The 13,004-nt window shown below is 38.6% G+C and overlaps 1 protein-coding gene across 14 annotated transcripts in view; it reads right to left on the reverse strand.

Moving 5' to 3' along the window:
• MAGI1 (membrane associated guanylate kinase, WW and PDZ domain containing 1) overlaps positions 1 to 13,004 on the reverse strand; it is a 677,859-nt gene that overhangs the window by 115,030 nt on the left and 549,825 nt on the right. For 10 of the 14 annotated variants that reach the window (XM_012469458.2, XM_012469472.2, XM_012469429.2 and 7 more), the window contains exons 4-5: positions 11,747 to 11,953; positions 2,933 to 3,134 (exon numbers count right to left, since the gene is read on the reverse strand). In XM_012469458.2, coding sequence (XP_012324881.1) covers positions 2,933 to 3,134; positions 11,747 to 11,953 — 409 coding nt within the window. Of the gene's footprint in view, positions 1 to 2,932; positions 3,138 to 11,746; positions 11,954 to 13,004 lie in introns of all 14 variants that reach the window. The other 4 variants (XM_064367317.1, XM_012469417.2, XM_064367316.1 and 1 more) reach the window with 1 other exon arrangement.

The following is a 13,004-nucleotide window of genomic DNA, read 5'->3' on the forward strand; positions in this document are numbered from 1 at the left end:
ATATTTTTTTTTTCCCTGCATGAGTGTGTGCATGCGCACACACACACATGCATAAACAAAGTAGATCTGGTTCTAATGTGATTTAATTCGCTTTTCAATGTAAGATGTCCTAAAAAGAAGTTTTACAGAATGAAAAACACATGAAAATTCAGTAACCAGTACATATAATTTAGGCTAAAATATAAATGATATGTATCTAATCACTTAATATATGTGAAATTTGATAATTGCAGACTAAATCCCATAATTGTGGTAAGCCACATTTTTGTGTAATTTTTCTACTAAACCTTAGGCAAATGAAACATTGGCCTCACATCAGCTAAAAGCTAAGTTATAAAAAAGTAGGCAAATCACTACATTCTCTTGTAAGCCAGCCATAGTTTTGGAGGCCAGCATCCCACAAACCATCAAGATATCCAACTTCCCTTTTTCCAATATATCGAGTCAGTCTTGAACAAAATTATTGGTACATTCTTTTCCAAGAATCTGAGTTTCACAGATTATTCTATACCAGAAACCACCATTAACCTTCCCTTTTCTTAGCACAATTCTTCTTTATTAATGGGACATAATTTGAAAGGCAATTTATTGCAAAACCTAAGTAAAAATTCCTGAGTTTATAGCTTGCATCCATTTTTATAACAATGTTTAAACTCCTCTGTAATAACCACAGATAATAATGATGACAATGGTAACAGTAGCAACAGTGATCGCTAATTAGCACTAGCCCAAGTACTTTAGTTTCTCTGTCTCTTATTCTTACAACAGTCAGACAAGGTAGGTACAATTCATAATATTCATGTCCTCCTTTTGTAGATATAAAAAACTGAGATGCAAAGATATAAACTCAAGTTCCCAAGGTCAAACAACTTGTAAATGATGGAAACAATATGGCCCTTTAGTTGAGCTCTTAACCAGTACGTTTCTTGACTCTCAAAAAAAGACTACTTCTTTTATCCTTATCTTTAAAAAGCATTTGCCATTAATATGAAGACAGATAGATGGGCTGTCACCTCCCTCTGGCTGGCAAATAGCACAGAAGCTCTAGTTCACTTATCTCAGAATTCTTCCTAGGTAGGTTCTCAAAGAGGGTATTTTATTTTTTTAAATTTTTAGACAGAGTCTTGCTCTGTTACTCAAGCTGTTATTGCAATGGTGTGATCTTGTCTCCCTGCAACCTCCACCTCCCAGGGTCAAGCAATTCTCCTGCCTCAGCCTCTCAAGTGGCTGGGACTACAGGTGTGCACCACCATGCCTGGCTAATTTTTGTGTTTTTCAGTAGAGACAGAGTTTTGCCATATTGGCCAGTCTGGTCTAGAATTTGTGACCTCAGGTGATGTGCCTGCCTCGGACTCCCAAAATGCTGGGATTACAGGCATGAGCGACTGCGCCAGGCTATCAAAGACGGTGTTCTGAGATCCAAGCCTTTTCTCTAACACTTAGGTGTTTAGAAAAATCATACTGCCTTATTTTCATTGTTTTTTTCTAATTATAAAACATATGGCAAATATGGCAGGCTTGGTGACTCACGCCTATAATCCTAGCACTTTGGGAGGCTGAGGTGGGAGGATCACTTAAGCCCAGGAGACAGAGGCTGCAGTGAGCTATGATCACACCACTGCACTCTGGCCCAGGCAACAGAGTGAGACCGCATCTCAGGAAGGGAAATAAAAAGTAAATAAATAAATAAATGTGTGTGTATGCACCCACACAAAGTATAAAAAATTCACAACCCACAGCAATGTAAAATGTGGCTAGAAAGTAAATTCTTTACTTAAACCCAACTGTTCATAGATACTTCTAGAATTTTTCTGTCTCTAGAACTAGATCTACATATTAATAGAAACAAATGTACACATAGAACATACGTAGGATATGTGTGTATACATGCATATTTTGCAAAAGTGAGATACTTCTCATAGTTTTCTGTAATGTCCTCCCCTTTGTCACTGTTGATTTAACAGTAGATCGATTTCAATCTATGTGAGTACAGTAGATGAATCTTCGGTTTGATTTTTTAAATAATTTCATCAGTCATTTTCTTTTTCTTTCTTAATGGTACATGAAAACATGGTGAATCTCAATGATGGGATAATAAAGTCAAACTACAGCATTTAAAAACTGACTACTGTTGGCTAGGAAAACCACATTATCTTAGATTTTCCAGAATGGTTTCAAATGTAGGTATTTTTTTCCTTTTCAGAAAACATTGTTAAATGTTTAACTACATAGCATTTACATTTTATAAATCTGAAAGATATTCCTGTCTGTCTATTCTCAAACCTTAATCCATACACCTGGTACCATGTAAAAATATTAACTTAAAATGCATAGCAGACCTAAACACAAAATGCCAAAAAGGAAAATATTTATGACTTGTGTTAGGCAAAGATTTCCTAACTACTATAGCAAAAGCACAATTGACTAAAAAGTAAACAGATAAATCAGACTTCATCAAAATTAAGAATTCTTGCTCTTTGAAAGACACAGTTGAGACAATGAAAAGAAAAGCCAGACTTGGAGAAAATGCATACAAATCACAAATATGGTAAAGGCATTGTATCCAGAATATATAAATAAGTCTTAATAAGAACACTGCAGTTCAATTAAGAAAAAAAAAGGCAATGTATTTACTATTTTTAATGGTTAAATATGTTCTTTAAATATTATGTCATAATTTCTATATAGCATAATTTAGTTGTCTAAATCTTTACGGAAATAACCTTATTCTTCCTCAAACTGTTCAGATTCAGTAAGTAGGATGATAATACTTAATTACCTTTTTATGCAAAACTTATTAAACCTTATTAAAAAATACCATCAGTGGGTGATCAATCCTTTAAATGTAGTTTATATTGGTAGCTGCTAGACAGAGGGAAGGAAGGGAAAAGAAAGAGAGAGAGATTTAGGTAGAAATAATGGTATACTTTACTCTATAAAATAGACTTCTCCATTTTCGGTATAGGCCATCTCCCAGTTTTCAGGTAGAGGACCTAAATTATCCTCTGCAGAAAGAGGTAGGTATTGAGGGAACTTCTGAGAAGGGTCCGTGATGGGAGCAGCGATGATGCTACTATTCACAGGTGGTAGTGCCGCTTCTTGGAGAGTATGCTCGTCTTGTTCACCAGAATCGGCTGCTTAACCATGAGAAGAGATGGGGGCGTGGAGAGGGAGGGAGGGAGGGAGGGAGGGAGAGAGAGAAAAAAAAAAAGGTATTCAGCAATCATACCCCATACCTGGGAAGTACATTACTATATACATCTACATTCTTAAACACTTTTATCCATTCCTAATTCCTGGCCATTAACTATGACTTCTATCTTATTTAGATGTCTGTCCCTTAATTAGAAAGCATCAAAATAATCGATGAAATTCATTTTACTTAAAAAGAAAGAGAAAAAAAATCTCAAATAATGCATCGTTCACAATCTTGGAAATGTCAGAGAAGATCCCAATTTATGACTCAAACTCTTAAACTAAGAAGGCCATCAAAACAAAAATGGATCTGCACCCTCATTCCATAGGTATCATTTGATTTCATTATTCAGAAGATGTTTGAGCACACACACAAAAAAAAGTATTCAGGGTGAAAACACAGATACAGTGGCATTATTACCCATTCTTGTACAAATGATTTTATAAGTTATTTTTAAATTTGTATAAATATTTTTGGTAGACACTGGCAAAGATCAAAGAATGATAAATTAACCTGAAAAGTATACAAAAGTTTAGAATATGGAGACAGTTATACCAGTGAGTCATATTTGAACCTCTTCTGGAAAAGTTATGTTCCTATGAAAACCAAGACAGTTACCCCCAGAACAGTATCAAGTGGGTGGACTGATTTGCCTTGAGTCGTAAAAGAAGGCTTGAAGCACTTCAGTCTCCTTGCCTTCTTATTAACTAGAAACATCAGAGGTGATGTCATCAAAGTATCCCCAAACGGCATTGTTGACATTCTGGTTGAATTTTTATAGAGGCTGATGATATTAACTGTCAATCTCCATGGGGCTTTAAAGCTTAATAATGAGGGTATGCAGTGAATTTCTATCTCCCACAGTAATTCTCCTGTAGACATTTCTGAGTTAGTGAAAACAGACTGAAGAATGATAAAAGGCTGTTTTCAAAGCTTTCTCTGATGAGAAGCTCCCAATGACACACATGGGAGTAAAGGTAATCTAAAAGCTGGATGGAGGACATGCCAAGCCTACTAAATCACCACCACCACCAAAAATGCACCACCCTTGGGGAGGCTGGCTGTAAGTATTCCCAGCCCTGCATCTATTTGCTCTTCTCCTGGTAGCACCACTCAGGTATCCTTGTGGTGCCCCCCTCCACTCCAGGCCCACATGGTCCAGGTGGGGACCTACTCCTGGCTCCACATCATACTCTTTGCCAATGAGGAGTATTCTATCATTTTTATCTGTGTTATCAGGTCAAGAATAGGTACATGATCTAAGGCAAACAAATTTGAATGTTAGACATAGAAGATACTGGAACTATCAAGCAAGAAGTGATCGCTTGAGGCTGGAACCTATTTGCTGCTAATAGGTTCTCATGCTGTAGGTGTTGGCAGCCATCTTGATATAGCTTGACATGAACTGCCAGTGAATTAAGTCCACACAGAGAAGAGGAGAGGTGAAAGATGGAGAAAGTCATTTAATATCTCTGACTGAGCATCTGATCTCTGATTTCATACCTGAAATCAAGGACACCCCTTGTTTTGATAGCTTGAACCCCTAAATTCACTTTCCTGCTTAAACCAATTTGAGTTAGTGTCGCAACCTGCATCGAAGAGTGCAGATTAATAGATCAACTCTAAGTAAGGGAACAGAAAAAAAATTACACCAACACAGAAGAAAAGTTTTGAAATTACTAATCAATAGCAAAATAAATTCAAAACCGGGCAAGAATTAAGAGAGTCACTTTTAATTCTCTAGGAGCCAACAAATATTCATTTCTGGCATAAATTTGGAAAGTAGACTTTTCACACTTAGGTGCATAAAAGAATCACCTGGAGAGATTGTTAAAATGCATAATTCTGGCTCTGTCCTCCAGAAAACAGGTTTGAGATATGGTCCCAAAATGCACACTTTAAAAGAACCCAGGTGAGGAAGATTCAGGTGCTGTATGAACTACACTTTAAAGACAAAGACACAGAGAATTCTCTTATGAACTAAAAGAAAAAATGATGTAGAAAATCAATTGTTAAAAAAGTTCTAATTTCAGTTGGGAATTACTCTACTTTCTTGGTTTATACCTGCGACATTCCAGAACCACCAGAACCTCCGGCTCCTAAGACAGGTGTTGCCCTGCAGTTAATGAGCAGAGAGTGGTACAGTCTCTGGCTACATACTCCTCTGTGTACCAGTGCCAGGCCAGTTTGCTAATGAGATGCGTAGCGAGTGGGTCTAGGCTGAAGGGAGCTGGGCACTCAGTGCCAGACAGTTTGTGTCCTGGAGGAGAGGGGACTTGCAGTTGCCAAACTTCTGATTTTTCAAGACAAGCTGGAAATCTGTGTTTTTATGTAAAATCTCCCAAGTTTCCAAACATAATTCCTTTAAAAAATAATGCAGTGAGACACCAGTGAAAAATGAAAAGTCATGATTATGAGCACTGACCCTGGAGCCCACACTGCCCGAGTTTGAATCCTGGCTTTACCATTTACTAACATGGGCAAAGTACTTAATCATGTGTGCCTTCACTTGCTCATCTGGAAAATTGAGACAATAACAATCCCTACCTCACATGGTTGTGGGGAGAATTAAATGGATAAGGCATTCAGAACAGCATCTAGCACATAGCAAGCCACACTAAGCAGCTGCCAGCAGCAAAAGCACCTCTATCCTCATCAAAATTATGATTATTTGTGTCTTCAGGCCAGACCTGGCCCCCAGCCTGCAAATATGTTACAAAAAGGTGGAAAGCATAGGTTATAATACCAGACCACAGATTATAGTCTTGTCTGCTTCTATTTGGCTTTGCCTTTTTGAGCACATACTTCTCAATCTGTAAAACGGGCATAATGTACACAGCATGAGAACAGAATTAACACGTGCAAAGTGCCTGGTACCTCAGATGTGCTCAATGGGTGCTTGGGACTGAGACCTGTTTTTGGAAATACAACTGTCCAAACTCAGTGAATGCCTTTTCACTTAGGAGGCAGCAAACTGTCAGGATGATAATAATATTATTATTAAAGAATTTTAATTAACCTATTTTAATAGAAATTGGATATAACAGGAAAAGGGTAGTGCCAATGGGTGAGCCACTACAAGTGAAATGAGATGCGCTCAATTTAACAATGAGTGTATACATGTTTACAAAAAAAAAAAAAGTACTGCCAGTATTCCTAAATACTGCATGAAGGGAATATAAGTTCTCTGGGAAAATCTCTCAGTAATTTTAATTTCCTGAAGGAAAAAAATCCCTCCAGCAACTAGATCTTATTTTAAGTTATCCAAGCATTTGTTTTTATTTCACATGCTTTCCATATCTTCTTCTCAGCTCAACAGAATCTTAATCTCATTCTCTGAAAGAAAATGGAAAGTCCAAAAATGAGCTGCTGGCACAGACATATGGCAGACTCAGGAATTCACAGCCTTAGTCATGGCTTTGACTTATGCTGTGATTTAAAAAAAATATATCCTTCTGTTGGGCCATGTTGGCATGAGCCTGTGCCTGTAATCCTAGCTATTCAGGAGGCTGAGGAGGAAGGACTGCTTGAGCCCAGGAGTTTGAGACCAGACTAGGCAACATAGTGAGACCACATCCCTAAAAAAAAAAAAATTAAATACTAGCTGGGTGAGGTGGCAAGTGTCCATAGTCCCAGTTACTGGGGAGGCTGAGGTGGGAGAATCACTTTAACCTGGGAGGTTGAAGCTGCAGCGAGCTGTGATTGCACCATTGCACTCTAGTCTGGGTAAGAGAAGGAGACCCTGTCTCAAACAAAACCTATCATTTAATTTACCAAAGATTTAGGAGCACTGCCACCACTTTCTTACTAAAGGTTGCCAGTGAATGCAAAGAGAACAGGTAGAATGGAATACTGGAACAAGATCAAATGGGGAGACAGGGAACCTGGTTCTCCCACTGTTCAATGGCATAACAGTTACAGTCAGTCCTTCAGGGTTCTCATCTGCAAAACTGGGAAGGTAATACCTGGATTGCTTCTCTCTCAAGATTTTCAGGAGGTTTGTGAGATACATGTAAAAATGGTTTGTAAAACATAAATGAATATAAATGATATTTTTATTCATAGTAAATCAGAAGCTTCCAAGCAGTTACATACACACACACACACACACACACACACACACACACTCTCTCTCTCTCACACACACACTCTCTCTCACACACACTCTCTCTCTCTCACACACACACACTCTCACACACACTCTCTCTCTCTCTCACACACACACACACACACACACTCTCTCTCTCTCTCTCTCTCTGACTTTTGAAAGTGACTTCAAGAACATAAGCCAAGTCAAAGAAAATTTCTGAAGCTCATTTTAAATTATACATGCTTTTAGGTTTATGTGTATCTACCACTGTGCACAACCAGTAATAATCTTTGAAGCTTCATAAAGCTGCTGAACTTGATTTAAGACACAAATAGCATAGTAGGTGTGCACTCAGGCTGTGGAGTCAGACTTTCTGGGTTGCAGTGGCAGCTTTGACCCTGCCTCACTGGTTTTGCGATACTGGACAAGGTATCTGACCTCCCTGGTATACACATAAAGAGCTCAGCAAAGTGCCTGCCATACAGTCTGTACTTGAGAAACATTAGCTCTCACAGAAATGATTATCACTTAACATTCCAAAGCGATGCTTTATCACTGTCTATCAACAAAAAAAGAAGTGTCAGCAACCTAATGTTTAAGAATATCAGGGATTATTGAAAAACAAAAAGCCTAGAAACATGATTAGGTAATGGTTTGATGTCTCTCAGAGGTGTTCATGGATGAACACGTTACTTTTTAGTTGTAGTGATTTGTTACACATTTTATTTTTTTTATTTTTTTTGAGACAGAGTTTCCCTCTGTCGCCCAGGCTGGAGTACAATGGCATGCTCTCGGCTCACTGCAACCTCCGCCTCCTGGAATCAGGTGATTCTCCTGCCTCAGCCTCCTGAGTAGCTGGGATAACAGGCACCCGCTACCACACTCGGCTAATTTTTGTATTTTTAGTAGAGACGGGGTTTCATCGTGTTGGCCAGGCTGGTCTCAAATTCAAAACCTCAGGTGATCTGCTCGCCTCAGCCTCTAAAAGTGCTGGGATTACAGGCGTGAGCCACCACACCTGGCCCTTATTACACACTTCCTAAATTGTCTATAATGAACACAATATTTTTGCAAAAGTCTTTGTATATATAACTGTGCTTTGGACAACAGCATAACTCTACCTTCATTAAGTACACATAGGAAGTGTTCTTTCTCAAGGGCTCTTTTAGGTCCATAAATTGGGCACAATTTGTAGAAGACTGCCCCATTGCTTTGTGCTCAACAGTCAGTTCCATGGTGAGCATCTGGGATGGCTGCTCACCGCTCAGCTTCCGCCTTAATCAATCACTGCAGAAAGGAAGGGTGGGCTGCCTTCCCAGGATGCTTCCGGCCAATAGGCTCCCTGATCTTTTGCCTGCAAAGAGTACCAGCATTATTTAGGTATGTTATTGAGGCATACCTTATTCACAAGACTCAAGCAAAAGGCAGCTAAGATAAACACAGCAGCAAATTATTAAAAATATCCTGGTAAATATAATTTTTAATGGCTTCATAGCATTTCCACATTTTGATATAATGCTCATGCCTTTATCATAGCTGGCCCAAGCAGGAGCCAACAGCTCATTATGCCACTGTCACTCTAACTTTAAAGTGGCTGGTGGATTCCTATTTAACGTGGTTCAGAATACAAAATGCTTTGACACCACTAGTTTCACATACTTATGGACTGGGTAGTGTTAATCAGCTGAAAGATTCAGCATGAGTTAGTGTATGACAGATTGTTAGCTGTCACAGGTGTAGTGTTATAAATGAGGGGACAGTCAACATGCTCTGTACATTGTGAAGAGGTCCCATCACGTGGATATCTCAAGGCCACTTTTTCCTCCGTGCATCTTCTTTGTATCAGACAAGAACCTGAAGAACACAATCAGGTGACACTTGGCTTTCTGTTTTGTGCAGAAACTAATCATCATATCGATTTTGGCAAGGATAACCAGGGCCCACAAATTGTTCTAAGATGCCAGGATTCCAAGTAGGGGTTTTATGGGGTCAGATTTTCTGAGGCATGGCTTGTAGAGAGGGAGACTGACAGTAGTTAGAAATAGGAAATGCATCTAGACTTACAGTCAACTACCTCTACTTTGTTCCTCCTTTCTACCAAAAAATCTATTTAATAAATGGAGGACAAATAGAGGCACACAAGCTTCTTAGGGACTACCCAATCTGCTTGGCAGAACAGTTTTGCCGCACACTACCCCCAAAGTTTTCCATTTCTGTGACCACAACTATGGTTTAGGTTATGCCATGATTTGCTATTCTTATTTATTAAAATATCAAGACATTAAAGTATGAGAAATGTTAACATGTGTTCATGATCTGTTTTCATTTTGGTAAGGGCCACTATAAACAGATGAAAGATTCCTAAATGAATGAAATCAGCTGATTTCAATTAAAGCATAGGTAAAAGGTGGCAAATTTCTTCTAGATATTACAACTATAGGGCAGGCACTGGTCTAACCCATTCTAATTGAGAAAACAGAAATTTTCATGGAGTCAAATTCATACAGCTAGAAGGAGAAACTCAGAAATAATCTAATCCTAGCCAGTCATTTTACACGTGAATGAGTTAGTCATAATTTTCATAAAAAGACAACTACCGGCCCAGCATGGTGGCCCATGCCTATAATTCCAGCACTTTGGGAGACCAAGGTGGGCGGATCATAAAGGATCAGCCTGACCAACACGGTGAAACCCCACCTATACTAAAAATACAAAAAAATTAGCTGGGTGCAATGGCGCCCACCTGTAATCCCAGCTACTCAAGAGGTTAAGGCAGGAGAATGCTTGAACCCAGGAGGTGGAGGTTGCAGTGGGCCAAAATCGTGCGACTGCACTCCGGCCTCGGTGACAAAGTGAGACTCTATCTCAAAAAAAAAAACACAACTCCCAAGAGCCAAGTCAGGATAACAAACAAATCTCCCCGGTCTTCACCTAACACTTCTTGTACAAATGTTGGGCTATCCTACTGTTATGACAATAAGTCATCAAAAAAATTTTTATTTCCTTTTGATAAATTTTAGGCTTCTGAATTTAGTTAATAAATAACAAAAACCTCAGTGAGGTCCATATAGGTTGCAGACCGTATTCAAAAATAACAAACTTTTCCTAAAAATCCTGTTAGAAGGCTGGGTGTGGTGGCTCACGCCTGTAATCCAAGCACTTTGGAGGCCAAGGCGGGTGGATCACCTGAGGTCGGGAGTTCAAGACCAGCCTGACCAACATGGTGAAACCTGTCTTTAAAAAAAAATACTGTTAGAGTTGGCAGCACAGGGGAAAACACAGTCTACTAATCTCCCCCTTCACTGGGGCTGATGCTAATAAAGTAATGACCAAAGTATAGTAATGTGAGAAAGGGCCACTATGGGAGAGGATAATCTCATATGTTGAAAATGGATAATTTATTAATAGCTATAACTCTAAAATATTAAAGAAAATATTTAAGTAGAGGAACAACAGAAGAAACAAGGTGTTCTTCTAATCCACAGCACTATAGACTGAAGTTACTCCTATCTTACTCAGCTGTTAAATTTTGAGTTACTATGTAAGATCAAATCCTCGTATAGTAAAAAATATTCCTCAGCTCTTCTGGGTCACTGTACTAACCCAAGGAACAAACAACATTATTATTATTATTATTATTATTTTTAGAGACAGAGTCTTGTTCTGTCACCCAGACTAGAGTGCAGCAGTGCAATCTTGGCTCACTGCAACCTCTGTCCCACAGGGAACACACAACATTATATCCTCTGTGAATGGTGCCCCCTGGAGTTGTGCAATACTAAGCCTGTATGGCCTTACCCAAAGGCCTTGTCCTTGAAAATCCCTTCATAAAATACAACATACCTAAGCTTGGAGGTAGACAGCCCTGAATATAGATAAAACGTATATAATATAGTCAATAATACATAGGCTATATAATATAGAATGCATATATAAGATATAATGTCAGAATTTTATTTTTCCATCTGTTCCCCTTTTAGGGCATATAGCAATTTTGCATAAGTTAACTGAATACATAATATCCTCCAAAGATACAGGAGGATGCTGCTGGCCAGCATCAACTGACATTAAACAGAAAAATTTGCTTCACAGCAATCAGCCATAATAGAGATGCTGCAAGTTCCTCTACAAAAATAATGAACAAAATACAAATATATATATATATATATCATTTTGAAGAGAAAGAGACACCATACTGATTATTTTCTCGTTTTCCTTCTTCACACATTCACCCCAGCTCCCTTAAGGTATTCTGGTGAAATTAAAATATTCCTGTAAACGGACATGAAAAGAAGACCATGGAAAGGACATCTCTTTTCCAAGCACTGTGTGGTCCAAGTTTGAATTCTGGCAACACCACAAAATCCCTCGAGAACAGTATCCTTCTCAAAACTCTATGCAAAAGCCTCCCCGTCATCCCTTTCCCACATCCACTGAGGGCAACATGGTCTGACCTTTACCTGTAAAGCTACTGTTCATTTCAGGAACGTCATCCTCTTCCTCATTCTCCGCATGGACTATGCCAGCATTTTGCATATCATTGTAGGACTTGGTTCTCTTCGGGGTCGACTGCTTAGAGCCAGACTGAAGGCTTTGCAAGGCATCCGTCGTGATCACTTTCCCACTGACTGGCTGGCTAGAAGGCTTGGGTGTCCCATAATAGTTTCCTAGGTGATGGAGAGACACATTTGCATGTTTCAAAAGGAATACTTTGTTTTTTTCAAGACTTCACATCCAAATCTCTAGGCACATTAAAAAAATTATACTAGAAAACCAGAACAAACTGTATTTTATTTCTGGAGTAGGTTAGAAAAGATGTCTTTCCTATCTAGCTAGACACAGTGATTTCAGAAGGGAAGAGGAAAGCTGTATTGTTTTAGTGCAAAGAACCTACTAGGGCTAAAAACAAAGGAGGCTATGCTGAACAGTAAACCTTCCTCCTCATTACATTTGAATATCAATTGGTCATCTTTTTTTATATATGCACCAGCATAATGCTGAATCCGATTTAGAGCAAGTCTCATGGAAGATAAAAAATTCATTACTGCCGGCATCCTTACAGGCCTAAAAAGTTGAGGTCACCTTCCCTTAATAAGGGGACTCGTCAAGAGGGAACCAGGTCAATATTTAAAAAGGAGGACAGTAAACCCCACGTGGCACCTCTTTAGCTGAATGGCAGGCTTGACTCTCAGGGTCGAGCGGGGTAGGAACAAACCCTTGCCAAGTCTTAACAGAAAACCCTGTGTCAATGGTGGCACCCACTATGGATCACTCTTCTAGTGGTGGCCCATCTTACTTTCAGCCACCCTTTCCCAGTTTGATTTATGTTTCACTGTACTGTGCTATGTGATTCTCACTTGTACATAAATAGATTTTTACATTTTAATTTATTTTAGTAGATACATATATTTTTAATTTGCAATAGAGAAATCTCACTGGTAAGGGATGATAGCAATATAAAGTTTGCCTTTAGAATGTAAGAAAACAGCAGTACTTAAAAAAACTGACTTATTTTTCACTTGAAGTTTAAAACCACAGTTTTATATAGAAATGAATCAGCTGAATACATAATAGTGATGGTAGTAAAAAGAGTTTCCTTTTGAGAAGTTAAAATCTACTTTTAAAGGTTATTTTAAAGATAATATTAAGTAAATAATATGTGTTCTCACATGAACAAAATCATAAAGGGTAGTTCATCAAGATCAAAGTTTGAAAAAC

Source organism: Aotus nancymaae, unplaced genomic scaffold (assembly GCF_030222135.1).
Source record: "Aotus nancymaae isolate 86718 unplaced genomic scaffold, 86718_ANA_hifiasm-v0.15.2.pri h1tg000067l, whole genome shotgun sequence".
In the NCBI taxonomy this organism is placed as follows: Eukaryota; Metazoa; Chordata; class Mammalia; order Primates; family Aotidae; genus Aotus; species Aotus nancymaae.